General features: G+C 44.8%; 2 protein-coding genes across 3 annotated transcripts; both read right to left on the bottom strand.

The window, feature by feature from the left end:
• Positions 1-427: 427 nt before the first annotated feature.
• On the bottom strand, positions 428-17,487 carry ODF2 (outer dense fiber of sperm tails 2). 2 transcript variants are annotated; one of them, XM_057405963.1, is made up of 20 exons: positions 17,395-17,487; positions 16,560-16,713; positions 15,075-15,200; positions 14,319-14,486; positions 12,740-12,906; positions 12,119-12,248; positions 11,736-11,867; positions 10,975-11,049; positions 8,693-8,764; positions 8,002-8,118; positions 7,280-7,465; positions 6,562-6,671; positions 5,738-5,873; positions 4,954-5,064; positions 4,256-4,360; positions 3,540-3,698; positions 2,557-2,657; positions 1,849-2,011; positions 1,372-1,497; positions 428-634 (listed from the first exon to the last, which is right to left on the bottom strand). In XM_057405963.1, exons 2-20 carry the CDS (start codon positions 16,665-16,667, stop codon positions 461-463), a joined length of 2,466 nt encoding a protein of 821 aa, XP_057261946.1. In that variant the 5' UTR covers positions 16,668-16,713; positions 17,395-17,487; the 3' UTR covers positions 428-460. The 2 variants fall into 2 exon arrangements, 1 of the variants encoding a protein (XP_057261946.1); XR_008971776.1 differs by lacking the exons at positions 428-634; positions 2,557-2,657 and having other exon boundaries at positions 17,395-17,485.
• A 2,812-nt stretch (positions 17,488-20,299) lies between these two features.
• Positions 20,300-25,899, bottom strand: PTGES2 (prostaglandin E synthase 2). The gene is made up of 7 exons (XM_057405962.1): positions 25,669-25,899; positions 24,248-24,442; positions 23,607-23,662; positions 22,870-23,022; positions 22,150-22,350; positions 21,728-21,845; positions 20,300-21,053 (listed from the first exon to the last, which is right to left on the bottom strand). Exons 1-7 carry the CDS (start codon positions 25,882-25,884, stop codon positions 20,925-20,927), a joined length of 1,068 nt encoding a protein of 355 aa, XP_057261945.1. The 5' UTR covers positions 25,885-25,899; the 3' UTR covers positions 20,300-20,924.
• Between the last annotated feature and the right edge of the window lie 892 nt (positions 25,900-26,791).

Here is a 26,791-nt window from a genome sequence, read left to right as displayed (position 1 = left end):
TGTCACCCAGTGCAGCAATACAATGTTCAATAGTTTTAAAAAAATATATAAACACCCCACCCCAACAACATAAAAACCCCACACGATCTCTTTGACAAATAGAAAAAGGAAGCGTGAAAAGGAAAGGAGCTGTTATAAACATTAACATGCTCAACAAACCGCTGACAGGTTTTAAGAGCTGAAACCATCAGGACTTTGTAGGATGAAAAGGACCTTCTCCATCATGTGCAAAAATATCTGGGTTTGGGGCACAGTTTATGGTGTGATGGCAACCTCACCTATTGCTGATATCCTACATTTAGGATATATGTCACCATCACTTTAGCATCTCATGCTGCAAGGAAAAGAGGAAAACGTCTCCTGACAGCAACCCTGAAATGCCAACCTACTTTCTAACATATGGCTTTGAAACAGGGCTCCTTTTGTGCTTAAAAGCAGAGGTGCAAGGAGAGCATTGCCCTCATGGAGAAGAACGAGAGTGGCTGAGGGAGCCCAGCAAGGCACTTTCTCCAAACACATTGGCATAAGAAGACTTGAGGAACTGGACATAGTTTTGCATGCTGCGGTTGGTGCTCTCCGACTGCTCCAACCGATCCTTTAAATCCTGCAGATGGCTTTCATAGCGGTGCTCTGCCTGCATAAAGAAGCACAAAACACAGGCTGAAAGACAGCAACATTCATCCCATTCCTGTTAAAACTGAAGTTGTTCCCCTAAAGTGCTGAAGACAGCAAGAATGAATACAGCAGTGGATGACATTACCATAGATGGTGCTATGATATTTATAACCCGTTTTGCTCATTTCCAACTCCACTCAGCACCCACTGATCAAACCAGGAGACAATGTGGCTGATCAGCTGAGCTTTTAAAACTGATTAGCTATAGTTATGAGGAATTAAACACACTCTGCTCTGAAAAGCTGCTTGACCTGATCTATATGCCAACCCAATTCCAAGTAAAACTCAAGCAGCAGAAGAAATAGGACATGATGAAAGATTCCCCTTCTTTCCTCTAAATTGCATTCTCTCTCAGAAAACCAGGCAGAGTAAATGAAGTTGATATCTGCTCATGACAGCTGATGCAAATCTTATTTGAATACAAAGGCCTGATTCTTTTCTTACAATCAATCACATAAGTTTGGAGCAAGTTCATGCAGATCATTGCTATAAGTAAATTAGAGTCCCCACTCTTGAATCAGTGACCTAACAGACATGCCATGCTACACATCTGGCAAGGTCACATACAACAGCATGTCATATTCAGACACAGCTCTGCGTGACCAGCAGTATACCCATAGAACTTTGGTTTACAGACTCCAGTTGCTGCCCAGGACACCACCAGCACAGCAACAGTATCCACTGCAGCTCACTCACATCATCTTTGCTCCGACGCAATTGGTTCATTTCCGTTTTATTCCTACTCAGCTGGGTCTCCAAATCCAACATCTTGGACTGGGCCGCCCTCTCTCTCGCCATTGCTCGTTCTCGGGTTTGTTCCACCTGCACGTACCAACAGAACAACTCTGTTAAAGGACTGTCTATTGCAGAACCATTTCTCCTACCCCATTGCCCACAAAAGCCCAAGAAAGTTTAACTGGACACGTCCTCATTCATAAGCAGCAGTCCTGTGCTTTCAGCTTTTGGTTGCAAACTGGAGCACAGAGTTCAGGTTTTTCAATGGTTTAACTGGTGACAAACAATACCAGCACATTTTATTATCTGTATTTCACTGAACATGATGATTTTAATGATTTTGGTCATAGGCTGAGGAGTATTTCCAGCATCATCGCTCCTCTCCTATTACAGGCTGGGCAGTTTTGGGAGAATTCACAAACACAAGAAGTTTCTTACTTGTCTTTTGGCATCCTCAATGGCCATCTCCAGCTGACGTGCCAAGGAGCTACACTCCCGGGTCTTCTCATCTAGCCGCAGCTGGCACTGGTGGATCGACTCCTCCCGTTTTGCTATGACCTGAAGGAATTCTATGTTCTGGGCACTCGTTGACTCTAGTTTTCTAGGTTAAGACAATAAGGTAAGGAAACCTATTCATTTTAAATGGAGTGTGTTCTAGTCTGCCTTTTTGTCAGATCCTGGCTAGTCTGGGAATAGATTCCATTGCTCCTTGAAAGAGGAGAGCCCCAAGAAAATTCTTCATTTCTCAAATACAGGATTCCAAAGACTGAAGGACAGAGAAAGTACCCACATACTTGCATTTTCCCCACACATTGTCTCTAAAAGGAATTAATAAATACAGGTAAAATTACAGGAACATGTAGTAACCTCAAAATTGTCAGGCTAAAACGGGCAAGGAACTGGTTTACGTGCTGTGTAAAACATCATCCTTTCTAACAAAACATTCACAACATGTGCTGCAAAAACATACAACTCTCCAGTGGACAACTACTGATTCGAGATCCTTCTGGGATAAACAAACACAGAATCCAGGGGGCACATAAGGGACTGGAACAAGACTGAACCTGTTCAATCCCCTGAAAGAAAACAATGGGAAGAGGATAGAAATGGAAGGTTAAGAGAGCAAGAAAGCCTAATATTTCTAACCTTTCTAGCTCTTCCACCTTCAAGGTGAGCTGCTTTTTGTCCTCCTGGGCAGAATGACACCTCTCCCGTGTCATCTCCATTTTGTCCCCCTGGAGCTCAATCTAAAAATTACAGTGAGTAATTACTTCACAGAGTAGTCACTACACACCCAGGACCAACCACCTAAACTACATGCAGCCTGTCAGAAGGAAACATGCTCAATTCAGAATTTCTGGAGAATGCCAGAAAAGGAAGAGCAGAGAGAAAAGCAAAGCACTAAACATCCATTTTGCTGGTGCTTCCAGCTAATGTTTGGAAAGGTATGAGAAAGTTCTTCCATGTTGCAAATGAAAAGCCAGGTCTGTGAACACTTGCATGCAGAGCAGCCGCTGTAAGCACAGCAAAGCACACACATTAAAAGCAGCCATATACATGACAGCAGCCCACAAAGGCATTAGAGCCTGAAATACCAGGAAGGTTATAATTCCAAGCTAATCAGAGTAAAGCAGTTACACTGTGAGATCATTTGCTGAGTCTTGAGGCATGGCTGTAAAAGTCATGCCTGTTGTAATTGTCCTGCAATACCTAGAGAGTCCTCCTGGGGACAAAAAACAGGGATAGGGAAAAACACCTGAAATCAGTTGAGAAAGCAAGGCTGGGGTAGCACTATCAGCAGAAAAACACAAAAGGGAAAGCTGACAAGGTGATGGAAGTAACAGAAGCCAGCGTTGGCATTAGCAAGTGTTGAAACTGCTGCTATTCAAGACGCACTAAGTGCAGACCAGGGAATGAGGAAGCTTTCAAGTCGTCAGGAATGCCACTAGCTACGCCGCTAACTTCTCGCACAAAGACATGGCACACACCTTTATTTTGCAGTGCACGTTTAATCTTTTCAGAAAGAGACGAGAACAGAGACGAAGACTGAACCTTCCTGCGACTGGAAATTCGTGTTGGTTTCAGACTTCTGGAAAGCAGAGATGCCGGTAATTTCTGCTATCCCTTACCTGCTGCTGAAGATCTGAAATCTGGACAGACAGGTCGACGTTCTTCCTCTCGGAATTCTGAAGTTGCTCTCTATATTCTGCTATTTGTGATTCTTTCATCTTTAGGATCTCAGGCAGCTTCTCCAGTTCAGCAAGCCTGCTCTGCAGCTGCTTGTATGACTGTAATCAAAGGAGACAAAGAGAACGTGAGGAATCTTCAAATGTTCATAAGGTCCAGACTAAAAACATTTCTCAACTTCAATGAAGCTTTGTTGGAATGTGACCGTGGTGATAACGTGTGGGTATCTGGCCAGTGTTGGAGTTCAAAGCCTAAGGTCTTCTACTCCAAAAGGCTTTCTCTTAGGATTTGGCATTGCCTATGGACGGAGTGAGAACGAGTATTTTGGATCGTGGGCTTCTATTTTACTAGAAGTACAAGCTCTTTTTTTGAGGAGAGCTGCTCTACATCAGACGATGTGTGACCTAGTCAGCCCACTGTTCTAAACCACTTTTTCTGCCGCAAAGGACATAGGAAGCAATTTAAACACCTCTGAAGAACACCATATAGCCAAGAAGCAGCTGCTAAATGTTCAACACATTTTGCAGAATGAACAAGTCCTGAGAAAAACTAATGGAAAAGGCAAATTCAAGCCTTTTATTTCCTCTTCACAGCCATTTTTCACTACATTCAGAACATTAAGATCCATGAATGTATCAGTCTTTGGAGGAATAGTTACCAGATCCATCTGGTTATTCTTTTCTTCCTTTAGTGCCTTGTTCTCTTTACCAAACTTCTCCAGTTTTGCTGCTGCATCTTCTGCTTCCATTTGGGTCCTTAATATCTGGACATCAAAAAAAAAATATCCCACATACTTTATCTGTCATATATATGCTCAAGGATCAGCAACAAGTTTCTTACCACACCAGCCACCACCCCAGAACTCTATCTGGAAGTTCACTTTCTGCTACCTGGATAATCTGGGCTTTCTACCAAATGTTTTCCCCTTTTGCCTTATCTTCCTACAGTCACAATATCCAAAATCCCTCCAAAAAAGCAGCCAAGGAACACTGCTTGCCACACTAAGAGGCAGAAATAAAGCATCTAACTATTTTTCTTTACCTTTTGAAAAAGAGCGCAGGAAAGTGAAATATTAAAACCATTCTTTTGTTTTTCATTAATCAAGATCTCTGTTATGGGAGTCAGCTCTTCCTAATGACCAAGTCATCAGCACATAGTGAGGAAGGCAAATCTTGCACACTTTGACATACAGCACATGGCAGTCTGCATGCTGCCAGCTGAGAAAAAGTCAGGCTAATAGAGACAAAGCAACCAAAACCATATCAAACTGCAACACCTCCAAGGTGTTATAAACGACAACAGTAAAGGGAGGAAACATGTCATTGCAAGGGCTGCTGGTTTTGGTAAGATGCCTACCTGTGATTTGTAGTTTTCAATCATCCCTTCGTAGTTTTTGACAGAGATTCTCAGCTGCTGCACTTCAACCTGTGCTTGCTTCAGCTTTTCCTCCATTGGGGCCACACTAGCCTGAAAATAGAACAGATTTGGAAGTAACTATCACACTAAGCTGTCTAATGTCTAGACTAAGAAAAAAGGCTTTTGTCAAGTGTAAGTCGGCAAAACTTTCCAGGCTTCAGTAGATTGCCAAATTCACATCAAGAGAGCAGAGAGGTTTGGGATGGACGTGCAGTCTTTCCATTTGCCTGAATGAGCTGTGCTACTTGGATTAGGGCTACTCCTTATTTGGATCAGTGCCTGGCTTTCCAAGAAGAAAATGATGTAGGTTACCTACAAGATCACCAGTGGTAAGAGAAGACAGAAGAAATATACCAGCCACTTTTTGTTTTATTCTGGAAATCACCATTCTCCCTGCATGAGCTACAGTTGGTTGTTCTCTGGCCAGCAGTATGAAGATATAAAGACAAGATGTAAGAATCCAGCTGGAGGAAGCAGTACTTGAGTTGGAGATCCTCCAAACCAAAACATGGAAGAAACCCAGTCCTCACAGAATGTACATTTCCTTTATGTCTCTTCCCAGCACACTTGTCCTGTCACACTCAGGTTATGGAGAAACTGGTTTGAAAGTCAACGGGAGCGATGGGTGCAATTGAACTCTGTCATCAGAAGCCAAGCAACTTGTTGTAATGTCTTTCTTTTTTCCCCCCTAGCATTTCAGCTTCAAACCCCTAGAATCACTGACCTTTAGTCTTTCATTCTCCATTTTTAAATTGGAGGTCTCTGAACTCTGTCGATGCACTTTATCCAGCACCACATCTCTGACATCCCGTACCTTGTCCTCCCGAGTTGCCTGCTCTTCCAGCAAGTCTGCAAGACGACTGCCATACAGAAAGAAAATCAATCCTTAAGTGGCAAGAAAAAATAAGGCTCCCAACCTTTAAACATTAGCTTCAGAAGCGAGGCTTTTTCCTATCCTTTCATCTTCCTCCTCCATATATGCACACCTATCTTCTATACTGTTCTACTACCTCAATATTAGCTTGCTGGAAATTAACTTGAGTTGTCTTCTTGGAGCTCAAATGCATTGCCTTCGAGATACACAGGGTGAAGAGGTACCTTTCTCTTGTCTCATAACTACCTCTTTTTTCCTGCAACAACAACTGTACTGCAGTAATAACACTACATTTATTAACCTTTGCAACAAAATAGACAGGAGCTACACTGCCTCTCTAATACCTTCAAGTTTCTCAAACAGATCTCAAAAGAAAAATAACCTTAATTCTTTCAAAGCATTACAAAATTGCAAAGGAACAGGGTTTTAAGGGTCAGCAAACCCTTAAAAAGTCTGCCTTTGCTGTGGCAAGTCAGCAGAAGAAGCCACATTGCTCTCTTGCTCTCTCTCTTCCCAAACTCTGCTCTAGCCCTTAGGCAATACTGGTTTTGCTTGGCTATTTACAGTCAATCCAACAAAATCATTTAATTTAATGGTATTATTCAATTCAGTTAAATTATCCCTGAACTTAGAACACATTCAGGCTTGTTACTCTACACTAGTTTTATTTTAACCTGGTCAGTGTAACAATCTCCAGTTCGAGGTCACTCTTGTCCTTTACTGCTCTATGGTGGCGGTTCCTCCAGGTCTCCAGACTAGACAGCGCCTCAGCAACATACCCATCCTATCAACCAAAAGAAATACAGGGAGAAAAGAGCAAGGGTGACATATGCAATATGCAGATAATATAAGGCATGGCTAAGATGCTACTAGTGGCTCTTGTCCCTGGGATTCAAAATACAAGGGATAGATAAAAAAATAATCAAGTAGTGTAAAATCCATGTTCCCTTCTGGTTTGTCCCAGTCCTAAACTTTCCTACTTTTCCTTGATATCCTTTAGTCATTTTTCCAGTAGGAAATTCCACTATGCCTCTAAGGCTTTTTAATTTCCTGCTCTAACTCCATTCAGAGTTTTCAGTCAAAATAGCAAGGCTTTATTTTACTGTTTTTTTTCAACCTTCAGATAGTTCTAAAGAACCACATGAAAAATCAGATCTGCTAGCTTAGTATTATCTAAGTTATGGCAAGTCCTACATTAAGGACATGCAGCAAATACAATGACAGCCGAGAAAACTGGTTTTGTTCTAAACTTAGCATAAATGGGCCAAGGCATCAAGACAGAAATAAATCTCATTAGTTGAAAGCAGAGACTCTCCCCAGGGCTGCTACCAGAAGTCAAAGGCTTAGATGCATGATTTGAAATGAGGTCTCTTCTCCTGTATTATCAGGTACCTTTTCTGTTAGCTGGGCAGTCAGTTGCTCTACATACTCTTCACTTCGCTCTGCACGCTCTTTCTGTGCACGGAGGGCTTTCTTCAGGGCCTCTTTGTCACTATCTGCCTTCTGCTTTACTTCTTTCAGCTGTTTCACGATACGTTCCACCTCTGCCTTATGCTGAGCTTCACCGCGCTCCAGATTCTGCAAGAGGGAAGAAAATACACCATATGGAATAATGCCCTTACATCTGCATACCCAAAGCAGCAACTCATTTCCTAGAACTGGTGGAGAGAGCTGGTTATAACCCCCCCAACTTTCAGGCTGGAGGTTCTTGCAATCAGGTTTCACCTACACAGTCCTGTCCTAATATTGAAAGACATGTCAGCATGACAGATCTGGCTTTCCTTCCAAGAGTCTTCCTTTTTTCTTTCATAACCTGCTCTTTAGAACACTTATTTCCTTTCCTGACCAAGATAAATACTGGTTTACCATTCTTTTGATCTACCCAAGAACATTGTCTTTATTAACGGGATTGCTCACATATATTAATGTTGCTTTATGCAGCTATATACCTTAAAGCTCCTCTAAACTATTACCACACATGTTCATCCTAACATCATCACAACATCAACAGATACGTTAAACATAAACCTTTGAGCAAAATATTGCTTCCCTTGAAGTCAATTCAGTTTATGAGTAAATGAAGAGATGATCCCCAGGGACCACTGCAAACATACCCGTAGCTGTACAGTCAGGCGGTTGTTCTCCGCTTCTTTGCCTCGCAACTGTGCTTGTAAATGGGCTTTCACAGCCTCCATAGATTTGGAGAGCTCCTCTGCTGCCTTTGCCTGGTCCTAAGTAAGGAGCAACAAGACACAGACCTTTTTCCTCAACAAGCTAATAGAAGGAACACTTCATAAAACCCAACAGTCTCAGATTTATTCACTGAAGGGTCTCCAGCCATCTCCTCTTTCCTCAGATGGACCCTCATGGCTCTTCTACTCCAACAAAATGGGGAACAAATAAGTAGCCATTAATTTTAAATCAGATGTGAATGACTGGCCTGAACGATTTATTCTAGGGCAAAACATCCTTCATGTGGCATCTCTTCCACTACATTTCCCTTTAAATTACTAAACAGAGGCACAGGCTGGAATTTGACATCAGGAACCAACAGGACCTTAAACAGAAAGGCAACTCAGTGATAAGCCCAAGCAAAGAGAATACTACCTACTCATCCTTGTGACAGATGTCTTATTAGCACAATATGGAATCCACAACTATGTAGAAATTGGTTTTGTAACTAAGCCAGTCATCTGAACTCTTAAAAAGTAATTTTCTGCAAATCCAAATTCATAGCCTGGACTATCTGTAGTTCTGCAGAACTCAAAGGTGGAATAGGGAGGAGAAAATGGAAAAGGAAACTACCTTTCCTGCCTGTATGTCATTGGCAAGACTCTCCATTTCTTTTTCTTTCTCCTGAAGCTTCATCTGAAGTTGCTGGGAAAACAAACACCACTTAGATGTTAAGTAACAAACACATTTAGGTTGGCAAGGTGGAGGAAAAGAGGTGTAACTGTCTCCCTCCCTCGCAGCTCTGATTCATGGCACTCTCTGGTATCCACAGCAACTGAAAAACAGGTGGCATTCTCCTCAAACAGAAAGCAGAAGGGGTACAAGCTCTTGTGTAACAGGGCATAATGTACTCAGTCAAGAACAAGGACCTGACAGGATCGTATACCCCACAGATAAAAAAAAGGGCATTACCCGTCTCACAGCAAGTTTTATAACTTCATGCAATGTAAGAGCTCTTTTCTCAGTTTACAGATAAGGAAATGAACCAAAACTGGCACCAGATCACTCATTCAGTGACAGCAACAGATACAGAAAGCTTCCCCACTTTGTGCTTGTCACAAAATCACAGAATCATTTAGGTTGGAGAAGACCTTTAAGATCAGAGAATGTGGTAAGCAAACCACAAGCTCTTTGTTTTTAAGACCCTAGCCATTAAACCAGCACTGCCAAGTCAGCCACTAAACCGTGGCCCTAAGGGGCACATCTACACATCTTTTAAATGTCTCCAGGGACGTGACACCGCCACTTCCCTGGGCAACATGTTCTAATGCTTGACAACCCTTCTGGTGAAGAAATTTTCCTAATATCCCATCCAAATCTCCCCTGGTACAGCTTGAGGTCATTCCCTCTTGGGTACAGGCAAAAGATGACCATTTCCCCTTAGATTATGAGGCTTCACTCTGCTGCTTATCCCTGTCTTCCAGCTCAGAGGGATGGGTACCCTGAGGACTGGTCTTACTATTACAGACTGAGGCAAAGAGGGCATTAAGTTCCTCAGCCTTTTCCTCATCCTTTGTCACTAGGTTTCCCCCTGCATCCAATAAAGGATGGAGATTCTCCTTAGCTTTCCTTTTGTTGCTTATGTATTTATAGAAACATTTTTTATTGCTTTTTATGGCAGTTCCAGATTAAGTTCTAGTTGGGCTTTGGCCATTCTAACTTTCTCACTCAACCCTTTCATCACTATCATTAAGCTCTAGACAATCAAAATACACAGATCTACCCCACCACCTCTTCTTCCTTGCCTATCTCTTCTAAGGAGTTACAGCCATCCATTGCAGCACTCCAGTTGTCCATGCTTCTGTGATGACAACTGTGTCTTAGTTTTCCTGCTGCACAATGACTTCCAGCTCCTCCTGTGTGTTGCCCATGCATTGGTGTAGACACACTTCAGCTGGACTACTGATCATGCTGCCTTTTTGGGGGTAGAAGACCTAATTCCTACATGACCATTCTCAGGCTCGTGGTTTCTAACACAAACTCTTGTGTCTTTGCTGCCACATATATCTCCATCCCCTACCTCCTCTGAGATGGCAGAGCAAAGGACCTCGCTAGCACACTGCTCCTCAAACATTGGTTTTACCCCTTTCCCCTTCAAATCTAGTTTAATGCTCTTTCAATGAGCCCTGCTAACTCCCATGCAAAGATCCTTTTTCCTCTTTGAGACAGGCCTGTTGCCAGCAGGCCTGGTGTCGTGTGAACCAACCCATGATCCACATCCCCAAAATTCTGCTGGTGACACCAGGCTCTGAGCCAGGTATTGATCTGTTGCCTATCTCTGAAGATAACATGATCACCATATAGAAAAAAGAAGATAATTTCCAAACTGAAAAATCCTATCCTGAGCATCAGGGGCATTTATTTCTGCAGTAGGTATTTTTTCCTCTCCCACCCCCAGAGTTTCCTTGTTAAAGAAACATGTAGTATAATTGTTGCTTTGTACATTCAGTACTATAAGAGAAGGTAAGCAAAAACATAGAATCATAGACCGGCTTGGGTTGGAAAGGACCTTATGATGATCCAGTTCCAACCCCCTGCCATGAGCAGGGACGCCTCATACTAGACCGTGTTGCCCAAGCCTCTGTCCAACCCAACTTTGAACACTGCCAGGGATGGAACATTTACCACTTCCTTGGGCAACCTGTTTCAGTGGCTCACCACCCTCACAATCATTTGTCTTAAACATAAGGACAAGCTTAAGTTCTTTTATATAGCGTGAATACTGTAAATTCTAATAGTGCTCTTCATGAAGATCTCACCTATGTTATCCCTGTTCTAAGCCCATATACTTCAATGGCTATGAAAGAAAAAGCAAAACGAAAGCTCCAAAACCAAACAGCTTGTGGTTTGCTTACCACATTCTCTGCATCTGAGTCAGCCAGCCTTTTCAGAAGGATTTTTTGCTGCACCATTAACTTCCGAGCATCCTTCTATGAAGGAAATACATAAGTATTATGTATTACTAACTAAATTAGTAACTAAAAAGTCAGTTACAGACAGTTAGTTTAAACAGAACTGGGCAAGTCAACCATTTGTTCCCAGTTGTAGCAGCAATTCTCAGAAGATATTCAGAAGCACCAAATAAAATATAATAAATATAAAATGTAAACTACAGAAAGAATAGCAAATTCACTTCTGTATTTCTCTTACAGGCAATATAGAATTGTTCTGTAAAAGCAGGACAGAATTGTTTACAGTCTCTCTGTTACTGCTCTTAGAGCCTACAAAAATAAGGGTCTGAATATCCTTAGGCTCCCATTAGCTAAGGTCACATCTAGTCCTCAGATGTCAGCCAATGCAACTGTAGCAGTTACATTTCACACTAGCACAAGCAGCTGTATCCAGAAGAGAGAGTTGGCAACACAGTAGTGCCTATACCTTTTAATATAGTCACTTGGATGCTCTAAAATCCTCACAGCAGAAAGGTCAGTCTTATTCTATGAAGTAGGTAGGGATAAAACCCAACAAAAACATGAAAAGTCCTACCCATCCTTTATGACACAGGGACAGCAGCAGGGCTGGGAAAAAGCATTCAAAGGTCTCAAAATGCATCTCGGCCCACAAGATGACACAGCCTCCTGTCCTCTGGCAAGTTCAAGCACACAGCATTGCTCACCTCCTTGTTGTGCTGCTCTTTGAGAAGCTGTCGTAAGGTCTGGTTGGTTTCTTCAAAGGTGGTCAATTTCTGGAGCAGAAGTTCTTTTTGCCTTGTCAGTGTGTTAATGTCTGAGCTGCTCATGTGCTTCTCCTAGAGAACAGTAAAAAAAGGGAAAAGAATTATTCACATGGAATGCGTAAAGCTGATACAAGCACGAGCAGTGCAATAGTGAGCACCATGTGCAGAAGGTGACTGGATGCTGCAAGTAAATACCCCACTTCCAAACAAAACTAACAAATGCCTCCACTTTTCCAGAGAAACAATTGTTACATTACATTTTTAAGACAGCCACATAACAGGACAATATAGCAAAGATAAGAACAAAACCAGACAACACCTACAGTGTTGAGTCTCCCAATTGTATTTTCCAGGGCACGGATCTGCCTGGCTGCTGCTGATGCATCCCTTTCTGCCTCACTCAGCTTGGACATCAAACACTCCTTCTCATGCTGCAGGTACTTCTTCTCTAGCCTGTAATGAGAATTCAAGCATCAGAGAAACAAGATGCTTTGACAACTCTACCAGCCACTATTGATATACAGTTGATTGGATTAAGAAACACCCCATAATTCAGTCCTCTCAGGGGTGTAGCCTCTAGTTTTCAGTTTCATGTTTACTCATTTGTTGTTCTACCAATATCATCACAATTCAAACAGCATCTCTTAACCTTCAAAATATAAATTGCAGAGCTAGGATGACCCTCCTGTAGGCCACACAAGCCAACTGCTCTCAGGTTCCTCTCAAGAGTAGTTTTTTTTTTTCCAATATCATCCTATAACCCTTCTCTGCAGCTATTGCCATTGAAGTTCCCCTTCTAAAAGGTGACAAAAAGAACATGAGTTCTTAAGCAGCACTGCAACCCAGCATACAAACTACAACCTTAAATAATGTTAGCAGTAAAGGAGGTATTGCCCTGTAAATACCACTACTTGGAGTAACAATAGAGAACACAGCTGTCTTACATAGTCAGGTCTTTCTCTTCCCTTATACGCTCCATACTGCGTCTGAGCAGCGTATTCTCATGCTCTGTTTCTACCAGCTCTTGTGTGACTTCATTTAGTTGCTCTTTCTGCTCCTCCAGGAGACGCTCTGTCAGTTGCTTGTGTTCCTCCTTTTCCTGCAGCTTGGCCTGATGAAAATATTTAAATAGGACATAAGACAAACTAGGTGCTTTTATAGTGATACACAGAGCCACATCTCAAACCACTGAACCAGCTACTGAGCTGCAAACAGAGGATCAGGCTTTTTCTTGCATTTTTTTCCTTCCTCCCACTCACCTTCCCCCTAGGTATTTCCAGGTTGCTCGGATGCACAAAGAGCATAATTCAGCTATTGCCTTGAAGTACCTCCCATCCCACAAACACACGGAGATGCAAGCGTCCTGGTTTTAAGTCATATACCAAAAACTTGTCATCAGCCACAAGACATGTGAAAGGCCTCCAACATGGCAGGAAAGGAGCTCTGGTGGCAGTTCACACACTGGAAATGGCTCCAGTTGTTCCACTATTGCTTTGGGAGATCCATGGAACTGGGTGAAATCAACCTAACAGTCCCTAGCATTATGTTTCCATCTACCTGTTCCGTAGCAGCATAGTGTCACTGCTGGTAGTGTGACAAGTTGTGTACATAATACTTGAAGGCTGAATGGGGCTCAGAAGTTGGTTACTGCTCCCCATGAATGACACATGTACCCCATTTGGCAGTTAAGAGTGCTACAGACAGTGAAGATGTGAAAGAAGAAAGAACATAGAGGGGGCTTGAACCACTGCACCAGGCTTGGATTTTCTTTTTGCAGCAAAAAGTCACCAGAGATTCCCTGGCTTGCACAAAAATCAAAGCTAACAAAATTAATGTGATCTTACATCATGGATTTAAGTGACACCACAAACATTTAGATTCAATTAACTTATTAAAAGTATCAAAGTGGACTTTTATTTTACAGTCATGTAAGTAACTCCATTAAATTTTGTAGCATAAATAAAATGGAGAACGCTTAATGCAAGAATCTATTTGACTCAAATCCTATTCTTTTACATGGATTTGAACATCATAGTTTTAAGTAAAATAATATTACTTAAGATGTGTTACCCTCAGTGTTAACTCAAAGTTAAAAACACAGTTTGCCCCCACCATCATGCATCTGGGAACATCTCCTACCCACTTTTTAAGTGGTGTCAAATACATAAGATGTTACTTATCTGGAAAACACATCAGTGGGTTGCACATTTTTAAAGGGAATGAGAAGAAACAATCATGTTAAGTGGATTATTTGACACTGAAACAGCAACATACTGTATTTTTCACCTTTGGGAATAACCAGTTTTCAGACTTTGGGCTTGGGTAGAAGAAAGATTATTTGGAAACTGAAGCACAGCGACACCTTATTAAGCGGATAAGGTTTTACAATGTTTTATAGTAGGGCTTATTGAATTTCTCAGTAGGATAGTTCAGCTTTTCTAAACAACTTTAAACAAGCTACCAATGGCCTGGGTACTCTTCTATTGCACCAAGACTTGACCTCAGCTTCCTCCATCTCCTCACCTCCTTCATCATTCCCACTGCATTTATGAGGCTATCTATCTTCTTCTCATATTCATTCATTCTGCAGCAAACAACATCCTCCTCATCTGCAGAGAGGTCGCTCAGGTGCAACATTGATGGCATTTTGTCTGAATCTGGAGGTGCAACTTCTAGGCGGTGAGCTGGTCCCTGGTAGAAAATACCAGAAAGTCATAAACAGGATCCTAACCACAGCTCTGCCAGACACAGAGACCAGGTTGTATCACTGCAATAAGGCTGGTAGAGAAAACCAACTTGTAAACGTTCTTTCATTTCCATCAGGGAAAGGTCAAGAATGCACAAAAACTTGAACAGAAAAAGTAATGGAAGTTCAAGTTCTCATCTAGGAAAAGCCAGGAATACAAAAGGAAAAACTATCAACCCACAAGAAAGAAAATACACTACACAAATACTCCATGCTTTGGAAGAGACTAAGAACAGCAGCACTTCACTGTGCCTCTAGATGAGATCTTGAAGGGGACTACTAAAGCTACAATAAGCAAAGAAATTTCTCTGGCTTCTAAAGGCAGAAAGGCATGATATAGGCATAGACTAATAATTAATTTCCTATTTTTCTGTATTAAAAAGTGAAAAAGATTTATAGAAGACCCAATGGGTGGTAGGTAACAGTAGCATTCTTTCAGATCAGCCCAGCTCCCTCACTACAACATCAACTCTCTTCAACTTTAGACAGACCTTTAAAAGTTTTAAGGTTTTAAAGAGCAAACTCAGCCATACCTCCCATTTGCAGGTGGCCTCCCGGACAGATGTTTTGCCTGGGGGTACCCAGGGGGCTTTCGTTTTCACTCGGACACTTCGACACACGTTCACAGTATCCCCCTTCGCTTTCTGCTTCTGCTTTTGCTGAAAGAAAAGAGAAGATAAAATAAATCACAGACTTTTAAAGAACCATTTACAATTTTTAGTGATGCAAAGCCAAATAAAAGATGATTCATACAAAAATATCACAGTGTTATGCACGATACGTCACATAAGACTGGCCAGCAGCCATCAGAGGAGGCTAACAACAGCCTGGAGGAAAGGTTATTGCACATTCAGCTGACAGTGTATTCTTGTCTATCATGAAGAAGCTCTGTGATCCCTGGGATACCAGCACCTGTGATGTGATGAGAGCCTTACCCAGCAGGTCAGGGTGGGAGACTTGGGAGGGAAGAAAGTCTTCTCTGTATGGAGATGCACAAGAAAATATCACAATGCAACCCATTCATGTGAAGAAGGAACAACCTGAGAGATCCCTTCTCCATTCCAAGTTTGTCTCACAAAAGAGCAGATATATCACATGAGAACAGTACTATCAGAGAAACTTAAGAACAGGGCACTGTGATTGGTCCCGAAAAGCTTCTGAAGTGTTTTTGATGCTTTGTAGTCAACTAATAGATAGACATTTATTTCTATTGAACTCAAAGTGCTCTGACTGAAGGGAAGTTCAAGTGGCCTTGCACAATTCTGACCTTCAGAGAAAAATCTGATGTTCTAAATATCCCCTACAGGCAATTAATTAGTAAGAATCATTGATGTCACTGTCAGGCCCTACCCCACTATGATATGCACCATTAGCAACAAACACAAAATTAACAGAGGACTTAGAACAGGATGGCTGCACCTAAGGAAGAATGAGCATCACCTTTACATAAACATCCAACTGCGAAAGAGGACAGGTGACAGCTTGAAACTCATCTTCAGTCTTGCCTTCAGCCTGCTGTGGGTAAGGCTATGTAGAGATTTTCTTTGCTGCATAGAGCAGCAGACCGAGAAGGTGCTTAATGCCAGAAGATGGTTTGAATCCACACCCTTCTCCCTAAGCACAGTCATTTTAATGCAATCAAGATGGTATCTGAAACAGCTAAATATGACCTTTCCCCAAACCTTTCCTACAAAAATAAGGATGAAGCCAAAGGAAAATCATTATCAAGACACAAATCCAGGAAATAAAAGGAAAAAAAAAATCCCCCAAACTATATCACATTGGAAGCAACGCCCCTCACAAACATACATGTGAACATGAAAAATACATATCCTAGATCAGACTCAAATCACCTTAAACATAGAAAACGCATCACTGAAAATTCACCACTGAACACACACTCAAGTCTTACACTTAAAACACAACAGTAAAACAGACCTTGAAGATGGTGTGGTGCTTGTAAGACCATTCACCTTCCTCTTTGTAACCCTTACAAACACGTGGCTACACACTCCTACCTGGCATTGTGCAGGTGTGGTTTTCTGACCCTTTTTAATATGGACATGGACAGGGGTGTTTTCATCCACATGGACGTGCAAAGGGGGAGAGGAGGAACGGTTCTTCATGGCTCTTCTCCCACAAACGGGAAAGGGCAAGACAATGAAAGGAAACCTGTGGATAAGGAAACTGGAAATAACAACATTTCCCTCTGTGCCAGAAAGCAACAGTGGCCAGCCTTGGTTAAAGTTTGAGCATCTGCCATTTTGAACTGCACACTATTTCGCTGCAAAGCTGGGATTAATACAAGTAATTTCTCTGCTGCTGGTATTTTCTGCTTTGAACATTGCTATTAAGGAGCAAATACAGTTGGATTGGTAGCAGGTGTCTGTAAGAGTCATTAGAGTTCAAAGTCTTTGAGCACGCAAGCAAATCAAGGTTCCAATAACCAGCACCATCTGATTATGAAGAGAAATTTGAAGGGAGAAGAGAAGCGTTCTTTTAACAGTTTGCTTACGGAAAAATCAACAAGAGACCATCAGATCCTTCCATCCTAGAACCCTGACCCTGTAAACTCTTTCATGCAAGCTTTAAGTGTCTTCTGAAGCTAAACAAATGCTTAAAAGCTTTTGGATCACAGTATTTAATCTTAAATCTCCAGAAAAAGAGCACAACCTCAACCAATACCCAACACAAGATGGAAAAGCCTAGAGATGCAAGATTAAAGCCTCTATCTTTGAGCTCGATGCTTTGGTTAAGGTAATGGTATGATGCAATTGCAAATCCTACAAAAGTCCACCAGCAGCGCTAACCTGATACTGGCAGAAAGGGTTTTTTGTAAGGTAAATTACTTACACTTATTCTAATGCTCTTGGCTCTTCTGGACAGTGCGTTCTGTGCAGAGACTGAAGTCATTTCATTGTTGATGGATGAGGGACACCTGATACAGAAATAATAAAATGACCACTAATAAGAAAAGGTGTCAAGTTATGAACATCCTCCTCTTTTCAATTTAAAGGTCAAACATATCAAGGATATGGACCCAAACAACAGCGGCTGCTGTGTCCTGGCTTCCGCTGACAAACATGGGATGAGGGAAGGACAGAGATTGTAATTCCTTACCATAGTGATAATGAAACGTGGCTTCAACAGTGGAAACGTTTTGAACAATTACTCTATGGCCTTGCTCAAACAGTTACAAACTTTCAAATTCTAACTGCAATTTTAAAGCAGTTTAATATGGGAACAGGTTTGAACAGTTCTAGGGCATGTGTACATTCCCTCCCAAACCCCACAGCCTCCCCAAATCCAGCCATCATCAATAAATTCTGCAAAACTGCACTGAAACATTGATGGTTTAGGTTTATACTGTTGTGCAGGCTGAAGAGATACATCTGCATTAGCACTCATGCTGAAGGAAACCCAGCACCACAAAGACTCAGTCAGCTACAGCACGAGCATCTTCCGGCTGGGAGGACTTGAAGACTTGAAGAAATGGGAGTGCAGGAGAAGGGATGTCCAAAGGACTAACGCTTGCTGGGGAGGGACAGAGTACAGCTATTGGAGTGGTGGTAAATCAGCCTTAGCTAGCTGACCTTACGTTAACACTCCTTCACGATGCTACAAGTCAAGTCACACTTCTTAATGTGGTAGAACAGAATTTTTACAACACTTCTGCCAGACTGGAACCGAGATCATTCTTTATAGCTCATTGCTTAATTTACCAGCTTGCTGCGATTCATGTAATAAACTACTCTAAATAAACCTATTACTACTGCATCTGGTTTTAAGCAGGATGCATTTAAAACAAAACACACCTGTACATCACATAAGAGTAATGAAGATTACAGAGGGGAAGAGAGATAGATCCCCAGCTTCTAGCTATGAACAACTCCAAACACCACTGGGCACTTTAATCTTGTTTTCAAGAGAAGGGTTAAACTCCCCCCAGGCCCTGCATGGGTTAATGCACTGAGAACTTGCAGAGCTTTCGAATCCCAGACTGGTTTGCATTAGAAAGGACCTTAAAACTCATCCAGTTCCAACCCCTGCCACGGGCAGGGACACCTTCCACCAGAGCAGCTTGCTCCAAGCCCCTGTGTCCAACCTGGCCTTGAACACTGCCAGGGATGGGGCAGCCACAGCTTCTCTGGGCACCCTGTGCCAGCGCCTCAGCACCCTCACAGGGGAGAACTTGCTAAGATCTAAGGACCACAAGTGGTACAGAAAAGCAGTCACCAGCTTTCGCTAACTGGGTTTATTTCAGAAGTTTAAGCAACTTTCCCTGCCATCTCCGGAGGCTCTTCCGACAATCTCTGTCTGCCTCAGGAGAGCAGGGCCCTATCCAGGGCTCAATCTCCCACCCCAACCAGGTCCAGCTCCCAGCTCAGGGCAGTGCTCTCCCCATAACGGGCTGAGAAGCCTGCAGGAGCGGCACCACCCCCGAGCAGCCCGTCCCAAAGCCCCCCTCGCTACAAAGCACGTTTTCCTGTATCTATTCAAAGACGCCCGTTGGTTCCCGTTTACCGCTGCGGCGGGAAGGACCCCCCCTGAGGCGGGGGTACCCCTCGCCACTGACAGAGCGGGCAAAAGGACGCTTCCCAGGTGCCCGCCCCATCGGTCCCTCACCATAAACGCCGCGCAGGGTCCGCTGCCGCCTCAGGAGGTGGTCGCCGGCTGCGAGGAGGCGGCGGGAGGCGCTGTTGCCATAGAAACCCCTCAGGCGGGCCGGGCCGGGCCGGGCGGAGCGAGCCCGCAGCAGGTGCCGCAGCACTTCCGGGTCCGCCAACGCGCCGCCGCTCCCGGCTCCTCCATTGGCAGATTCAAACCCTCCTCGTGACCAGCGCGACGCCGCGCACGTCACCACGCCCCGCCCCACAACGGGCCCCGTCGCCATAGAGACAAGAAGCGGCCCGAGGGGACGGGCCTAGGGCCGCGATCCTCCGCCGCCGCCGGGACCCACCGCGCTCCTCCAGGGCCAGCCCCTGGCGACGCGGCCCCTGGGCCCCGGCACTCGCCGCCCCCGAGGGTGGCCAAGCCATCACCGAAGGGCTCGGAGCAGGTTCATGCAGTTGTATTCAGACTGCATCGCTCGCTGTTGTGTCGATACTGCGGGATGCAGGCCTCAGTACAAGGCAGCTCTAACAAGAACACAGCAAGTCACAGAGCAGCAACCCAGCTGGTTTTACTGTAAACATCATTTTTGTCTATGCCAGACCATAACTGGGTTTGTAACTAGTCTCACATTCAAATAAAAGTAAAAAATACAACAACCAACCCAACAAAAGCCCCAAAACCCACCCCTACGACCTTTGCTGTTACACCTCCTCCCCAGCAGGGCCCAGCTGTATTACAGACCAACTCCAGCTGCACTCAGAATGTCTCAACAAAGCAGCTTCCCCAAACCTGCCCTTTTTCCTGGGAAAACAGGACAGTACCAAGGCAAACCCCAAGGCTTGGGCTCTGTAAAGGAGCCTGAATCATCTCGCGCTAGGACAAACATCCCACCGCAGCTCAGGAGACTTGTACATTACCTGCTGAGCCAGCTCCTAAACCCACTGGTACAACAGCAAATCCTTTGCTACTCTCACACAGCACAAACACCTACATTGGCGGCTTGCTCCTAATCCTTCTTTTTTCCAGAAAAAGAATAAACTGATTTCCCCAAGTGATTCTAATCTTTTGAGCACCAGCTCTGCATCAGTGCTTGCTGCATAGGGTGTGCTTCCCAGGTACAGTAAGAACTCACAGATCCCAGAGGCACACATTAAAGCCAGCCTTTATCCTTGCAGACTGTACAGCATCAAGTACCAAAAGAACCGTTTACATGGAAGAGCGAAAGCAGCAGTGACTGTGTCACGGGAAGGATGCCTCTCCCAGCACCCTGGATTCCTCCAGTTCCCTCAGCACTGGGCTTACAAGATTCTGTTGCAGGAAAAATTGTCACTTAAATATAAGTATCCAGTGTCTCAATCAGGAAAACACTTCAGGTGAGCAGCAGAAGAGAGCCCAAAGCAAAAGCTGCTCAGACCCATCGCATCCACTGTGGATGTAACACTCACTAGCAGAGTCTTGCTTTTACAGTAGCCTGCTCCAAGAATGGCTCTCACCTAAAGGAAGCCTATTTGCTGCATTCTTCAGAGCTTCTCCTTTCCAGCAGCATTCATCTTGCCTGTTCCCCTCCTTCTAAACACCACGTTCAAGCATACACAGCTGGATCCCTTGTGCTCACTGTGACTTGATATTCTAAGCGGGATGGTCTCTGTGCCTCCGTGTCAGTCCTTAGGTGTGATCAGCCCTTTCAACTCCTTAAAGATAAATGGTGTTCCTTCTGAAGTATTTTTTTTTACCATGCAAGTGCTTCAGGAAGGCAGCTGCAGCTGGCATCAGAACGCAACTGCAGCTTTTTGAATGGCTTCTTCCATGCGCTCGTACCAAGGCTGAATCTTGGTGTGAACCATCATGTCATCAAAGGCTTCCAGCCCTTCCATGACTCGCAGGACCCCGTACACTGCCTGCACCAGAGCAAAAAGAACAGAACACCACCAGCGAGTCAGTGGGGAACAGCTCAGTAGCCTGGCCAGTTAGGCTCTTTCCCCATCCTGCCATCTACTCCACCACTCCAATTAGCAGGGAAGACAGAAGGGCAGAAAGGTAGTTAGGAATATGCACGTTTTTCTATGAGGAACAGTGGTAACGTAAGGAAAGGTCAGGATCTACATGTAGTTATGGGTCAAATGTTCATCCCATCTCTGCAACAAGCCCTGTTGTGAAATGATTCCAAGGAAAACAGCTGATGCAGGGGATGAATCCTGCTCCAGCCCACACTGCTGCCCAGCAGCACCAAGTTTTGTAAAACCTGTGCGGGTGGGAGGCTTTATTCACCAGTACACGAGCCAGAGCAGTGTCCTGGCTTGTAACCTGCTTTTATCATGCTTCCATGTTAACAGCAACATCCACCTGCAGATGAGAGCAGCATCTTAGGAAACACTTTTCTGGAGGAAAACAACAAATATGATCCTACTTAATCTAAGTCCCCTTCACGTGGGAATCGTATTACTGCACAGAGGATGTCAACATTCATCCCACCCAACCCACCTTCTCTACCTGTATTTAATTATTTCACACACATGAGTAACTGGGTAATGTGTAATACACCAAAGAATAAACGGAGGAATTAACCCCTTACCAAGTCAGCAAGGTTGGGCTGGTTTCCACCCATGAACAGTCGATGTTTGCCAACAGCTTTAACCCACTCATTAACTGCTTCATACAAGTCTTCTCGGACATCATCTTGAAGGTGATGTCTGGATAAAGAAAAGAACTACTTTGAAAACACTAGTTTGTTTCTTTAACCTTTTATCATCTCTCATCTTATGGGGCTGGTCCTTGCCTGGGGATCAGGAAGGTATCCAAGAGTGAAGGGGGCAGCTGGTGATTACATAGTAGATGAGTGGAGGGGTTCAGCACCTCCAGTTAAAGCAATACACTGTTACTCACATTGGATTAAATGGCTTGGTTTAAAACTCTAGGTGCTGCCCTTTTGGGGTTCACAGCTAAGGAGGTTAAGGAGCTATTCCTCTCATGTACTCGGTGCTCAGTGGTACCAACCTTTTCTTCAGCCTCTTGCTAACGAAGAACATGGCAACAGCCCCCACGTACTTGGCAAACAAACCCTCCATGGTGCCAAACTTCCCCTCACGGACAATGTAATCGAAAGATGCCAATGCTTCTCTGGGGGTACGGTAAACGTTGGGGGAGATGAGGTGAACAAGCCAATCATCTGCCCATTTTCTCCACTTCATTTCTTCCCTGGAAGCATTCAAGAGAATGAAACTTTCAGTGAATGAAATACAGATTTCAGGTCTACAGGAGGGAGAACAACAGCGGCACTGTGCAAAGGTTCTGACAAGGAAAAAGGTATGGAAAACTCCTGCCCAGCCCGGTACTCTGGTCACCTCTCTGAAACACACTCAGGATTCTTCGGCAAGAATCCTCCAATCTTAACTAAAAAATCTTAACTAAAAGTAAGACTAAGATAGAGCTTCTCCTCCCAACATGAGAACTAAAGCAGAAAGGGAAACCAGCCCTCCATAGCATTCCCCTGTGACATAAAGGAAAGGCCAAGAAGGGAATTGGAAGCAGCTGGCGGTACGACCGTGATGGTGGTAACTAGGCCATCTAACAGCACTGTTACACAAGAAACAGCAAACCACTCTAACTGCTGAGGTTTTAAACACTAATTGCATGTGACAGGATTTTACATCCACATCATCCCTGAAGCACATAAGGAGGAGGCTGTAACCTTTCCTGGAACTTAAGGGCACTTACACTCTCACTTCTTTGACAGGATAGATTTGTTTTGTCTCCTTCTCATCCAGCATGAGCCAGTATTTATTCCCATACTCAAATACCTCCTTGCCCTGCTCAGACACAGTCTTCATAGGAGGGTAAAAGGACACAATCTCCTCTAAGCTATTCCTCCTGTGGACAGAAACACAGTTAGTGCTGACCCAGCTGCTGAAAACTGAGCAAGAGCAAAGGACAGTTTGAAAAATACACACTTTAAAATATATTATTCTAAAAATAAGACCACAAGGTTCCAAATTCTATTTAAATAAGTTTTGAAAAGAGTGGAACAGCCACTTGCTAATAACTAGTATTAGCACATATACCTTTGGGTCAGAAGTTTTTGCAGGCATAAAACTTCCTGCCATTCCCAAGTGACCTAAAGGCCGCAGACACAGCATTTCCACTTCATTCTAGATGTTAGAACTGCCTAATTGTAAGCTTAGTCCCAGGATTAACTTCAGTCCATGTTTAAATAGGTTTTGTGCAAAGAGTAACAAAGTAAAGGTGAAAAAGCAGCTCTGGCAGGTAAAAGCTTTGCTTTACTGCACATGCATCACAATGCAACAGGTATCATCCACACTATCACAGCTCAGCTGGGTCAAACACCCAGAACTTCAGAGGTCATAGTCAGCAAGACACTTAGGACCAACTTCTAAATCTCCAGTCCTCAAGGGCCATTCACACTCAACTCTTCTCCCATCTCCCCGTCTTCTTACTTGGAAATGAGATAGGTCTTTATTGCACTGATAATCACCGAGGAGTCATTCAATTGCTGAAAAACAGAATTAAAACAAGCTTCTTTTAAAAGCAGTTGGTGAAATTGAAAAGGAAAGTCTTCAAAACCTTGCCCCCTGCATGCTGAGGCTCCAGGTTAGTACTTGCAGCCCCTTTCTCTGCCATGTACATCCACAGGAGTCCCTGCACATCTAAAGACAGCCCTACGTGCAAATCTCTTCTGTGACTGTTTCACAGCATCACCTCAAATTTGCTTTTCACTAGATAAGCTGAATCTTGAGTGTTCTTGAGATCTCATTCTTTTCCCACAAGACACAAGCAATTCCTGTTATGACTGGAACAAATTACATGTCCTGAATAAGAGCTGATAGAAGCTAGATAATCACTGCGTTACAGTCACTACACAAACATCCCTCATAAGAAAGAGCAACAATAAACTAAGTCCAAGGCATAGGAAGCCATGAAGCAAGTAGCAAGTCTTAGGCTCTGAAGAGGACAAAAGATGATCTAAAGATTGCACTGTATGTGATATGTGTATGTGAAACCTGAGAGACATGACACAGACAAAGCCTCCAAACCACTGCTTGTGGGGAAATCAAGCTTTCAGCTTAGTAAGACTTACCAGAGGGCTTCCAGCATTGGCGAGCAGGATAGGCACCTTTCTGTAGGAAGAGAATTTGATCTCTTTCCTCATTATTGGGTTCACTTCCACAATTTCATAGGGCAGGCCATGATAATCAAGAAAAGCTCGGACTTTGCTGCAGAAAGGACACGTTTTATACTGGTAGAGAGTGAGCTGCAGGCTCCCTGCAGGCAGCTGGGGAAGGAAGAGACCAGAAGCTTCTATTTGCTACTAAAAACATAAATATTACCTCCCTTCAAATCTTATTTTTCTCATTAAGTCACAGTCATGGACATTCAGTTTCAACATCTGAGCATCACAGTATCTTCACTTAGAAATGCCTTCTTCAAATGGCATCACTATTGGTTCTATTGCGGCCAAATAGCTGGGTTTTAGTCTAAATAACTTAATCTGCTGGCAGCTACTCGGAGCCAAGGATAAAAACCAACAACCAAACACCAAGTTAAATCCAGTTTACCCTTCTATACACAATTGTGAAACTAAAGAAAAGCACAAGAATATCTTAATAATCTGTAAATCAAACCCACAAGGCCTTTTTAACCCGTATTTTTATCCCCCCCCACCCGTCTGTTGAGGCCACAAGGTGGGAAGAGCACGAGAGTCTGCTGTTGATTACAGGCATGCATCTGCCCAAGTTCAGGCTCCTAGGATTACCAACCTGTGGGGAACTATGCCAAGGTGGGAGACCCCAGGGCAGCACATGCTGTAAGGCATCAATCAGGTGAGGAATGCTCCCCAAGACCACTACATTTCAGCCATCTGACAGGCCATGCCAAAGACTACTCACACATGATAAAACTGCAGCCACAGAGCCACAGACTGGTTTGGGTTGGAAGGGACCTTAAAGCTCCTCCAGCTCCAACCAGGGACCCCTTCCACTAGAGTAGCTTGCTCCAAGCCCGTGTCCAACCTGGCCTTGAACACTGCCAGGGATGGGGCAGCCACAGCTTCTCTGGGCACCCTGTGCCAGCGCCTCAGCACCCTCACAGGGAAGAGCTTCTGCCTGAGAGCTCATCTCAGTCTCCCCTCTTTCACCTCATTGTGCTTCTCATTCGCAATTTATTTGGTTACACAACCGTCTGTGGGTGCTGGGTAAGGCACCAACAAACAACGCTGCTTCGCATCCCCAGCAGGCTTCCACTTCCCGTTAGGAATTCCGTGCAGCCCCTCAAGGACAGCGCTGCCGGGGCCTCCTCCAGTTTTATGCGGAGCACAAAAAGCCGCTTGGTCGGCACACCGAACAGACCCCCGCGCCCCACCGCAGCTTTGCCTTCAGGGGCCCACCGCCGCGGCCGGGCAGGGCAGGCGCTCCGGGAACCCCGCGGGGAGGGAAGGAGAACGCGGCCCGCAGGAAGGGGGGAGCCGCCTCAGGCGGCGAGCGGGGCCCGGCGGCGCGTTACCTCTGCGGCCGAGTGCTCCCGCAGGCGCTGCCGCGCCGCCAGGTAGAGGCCGGCACCGCCGCCCAGCGCGAAGGCAGCGCCCAGCAGCAGGCGGCTTCCCCCGCCGCCGCCGCCGCCTCCCGCTCCGCCCGCAGCTCCGTAGGCCCGGCACGGGGCCCGCAGCCACCAAGACGATAGCAGCGCGGCGGCCCTCCAAGCCCTGCCGGCAGCCGCCATCTTCCCGGCACGGCGCGGGTGGGCACTGGGGAGGGCTTAAAGGGACCGCTCCGCCCCGACATGGCGGCGGCGAGTGCTGCTCGGGCGGGTGGGGATGGCCGGGTCCTCGCAGCGGTGGTAGAACACGGGTCCGCCGAGAAGACACCTAAAGGGGGAATGGGATATAATGTGTTCCGTGGGAGCATATCCTCCCTGTGACCAGCGCGGTACCACGATGCGGAAGTCTTCAGAAGAGCGCTTCACGCTGAATGTCATAATCCTTTTCATTAAAGCGTGGTTATGTCTATTAATTAATCTCCAGTTCCTCTATATTGGGCCCAACACAGCAGCATGCAGCGGGGTTACCCCACAGAAAGGAGAAGAGCTGGCTGTGGTGGTAAATAAGGACATAACCTTTCCTTCTTTGCCCCAAATACCCAGTTAACAGCAGCGTCCTCAAACCGGGTTTACCTCCTGAGTGCTGCTTGAATTAATGCTCTAATTGCAAGTTATTTTCATCCCAGTGACATCAGGATGAGAAAACCACACAGCGATTGGATCTCCTGGGGCTGAGCGATGTAGGGGCCAAAGACAAGGAAGGACAAAGCCCATTGCAGGCATTCCTTCAGGGTACAGGAGGTGTGGAGGTGCCCTGAGGGCAGTTCAAGCTGCTGAGGGGATGGAGCGGAGCTGGTGCCACAGCTGGATTGTGGAGCTCAGCAGCAAAGCCCTCACTGCTGCAGCCTCAGCACCCGTGGGTCAGCCCGGAGGCTCCTCGTGGTGGAGGTGCAGCTTGTCCGTATGGATGAGATGTCTTGGGAAAGAAGCGCTGGGTGCCGATGGTGCCCCCTGAGGGCAGCTTCGCTGAGTGCCCAAGTCATGGCCATAGAATCAACCGGGTTGGAAAAGCCCTTTGAGATCAAGCCTG

This window comes from Pezoporus wallicus, unplaced genomic scaffold, assembly GCF_028554395.1.
Source record: "Pezoporus wallicus isolate ANWC-B61680 ecotype Strahan unplaced genomic scaffold, APGP_CSIRO_Pwel_v1 contig_4684, whole genome shotgun sequence".
NCBI classification, from domain to species: Eukaryota; Metazoa; Chordata; class Aves; order Psittaciformes; family Psittacidae; genus Pezoporus; species Pezoporus wallicus.
Note: the sequence above shows the minus strand (reverse complement) of the source record. Positions and strands in the feature narration are given on the sequence as shown.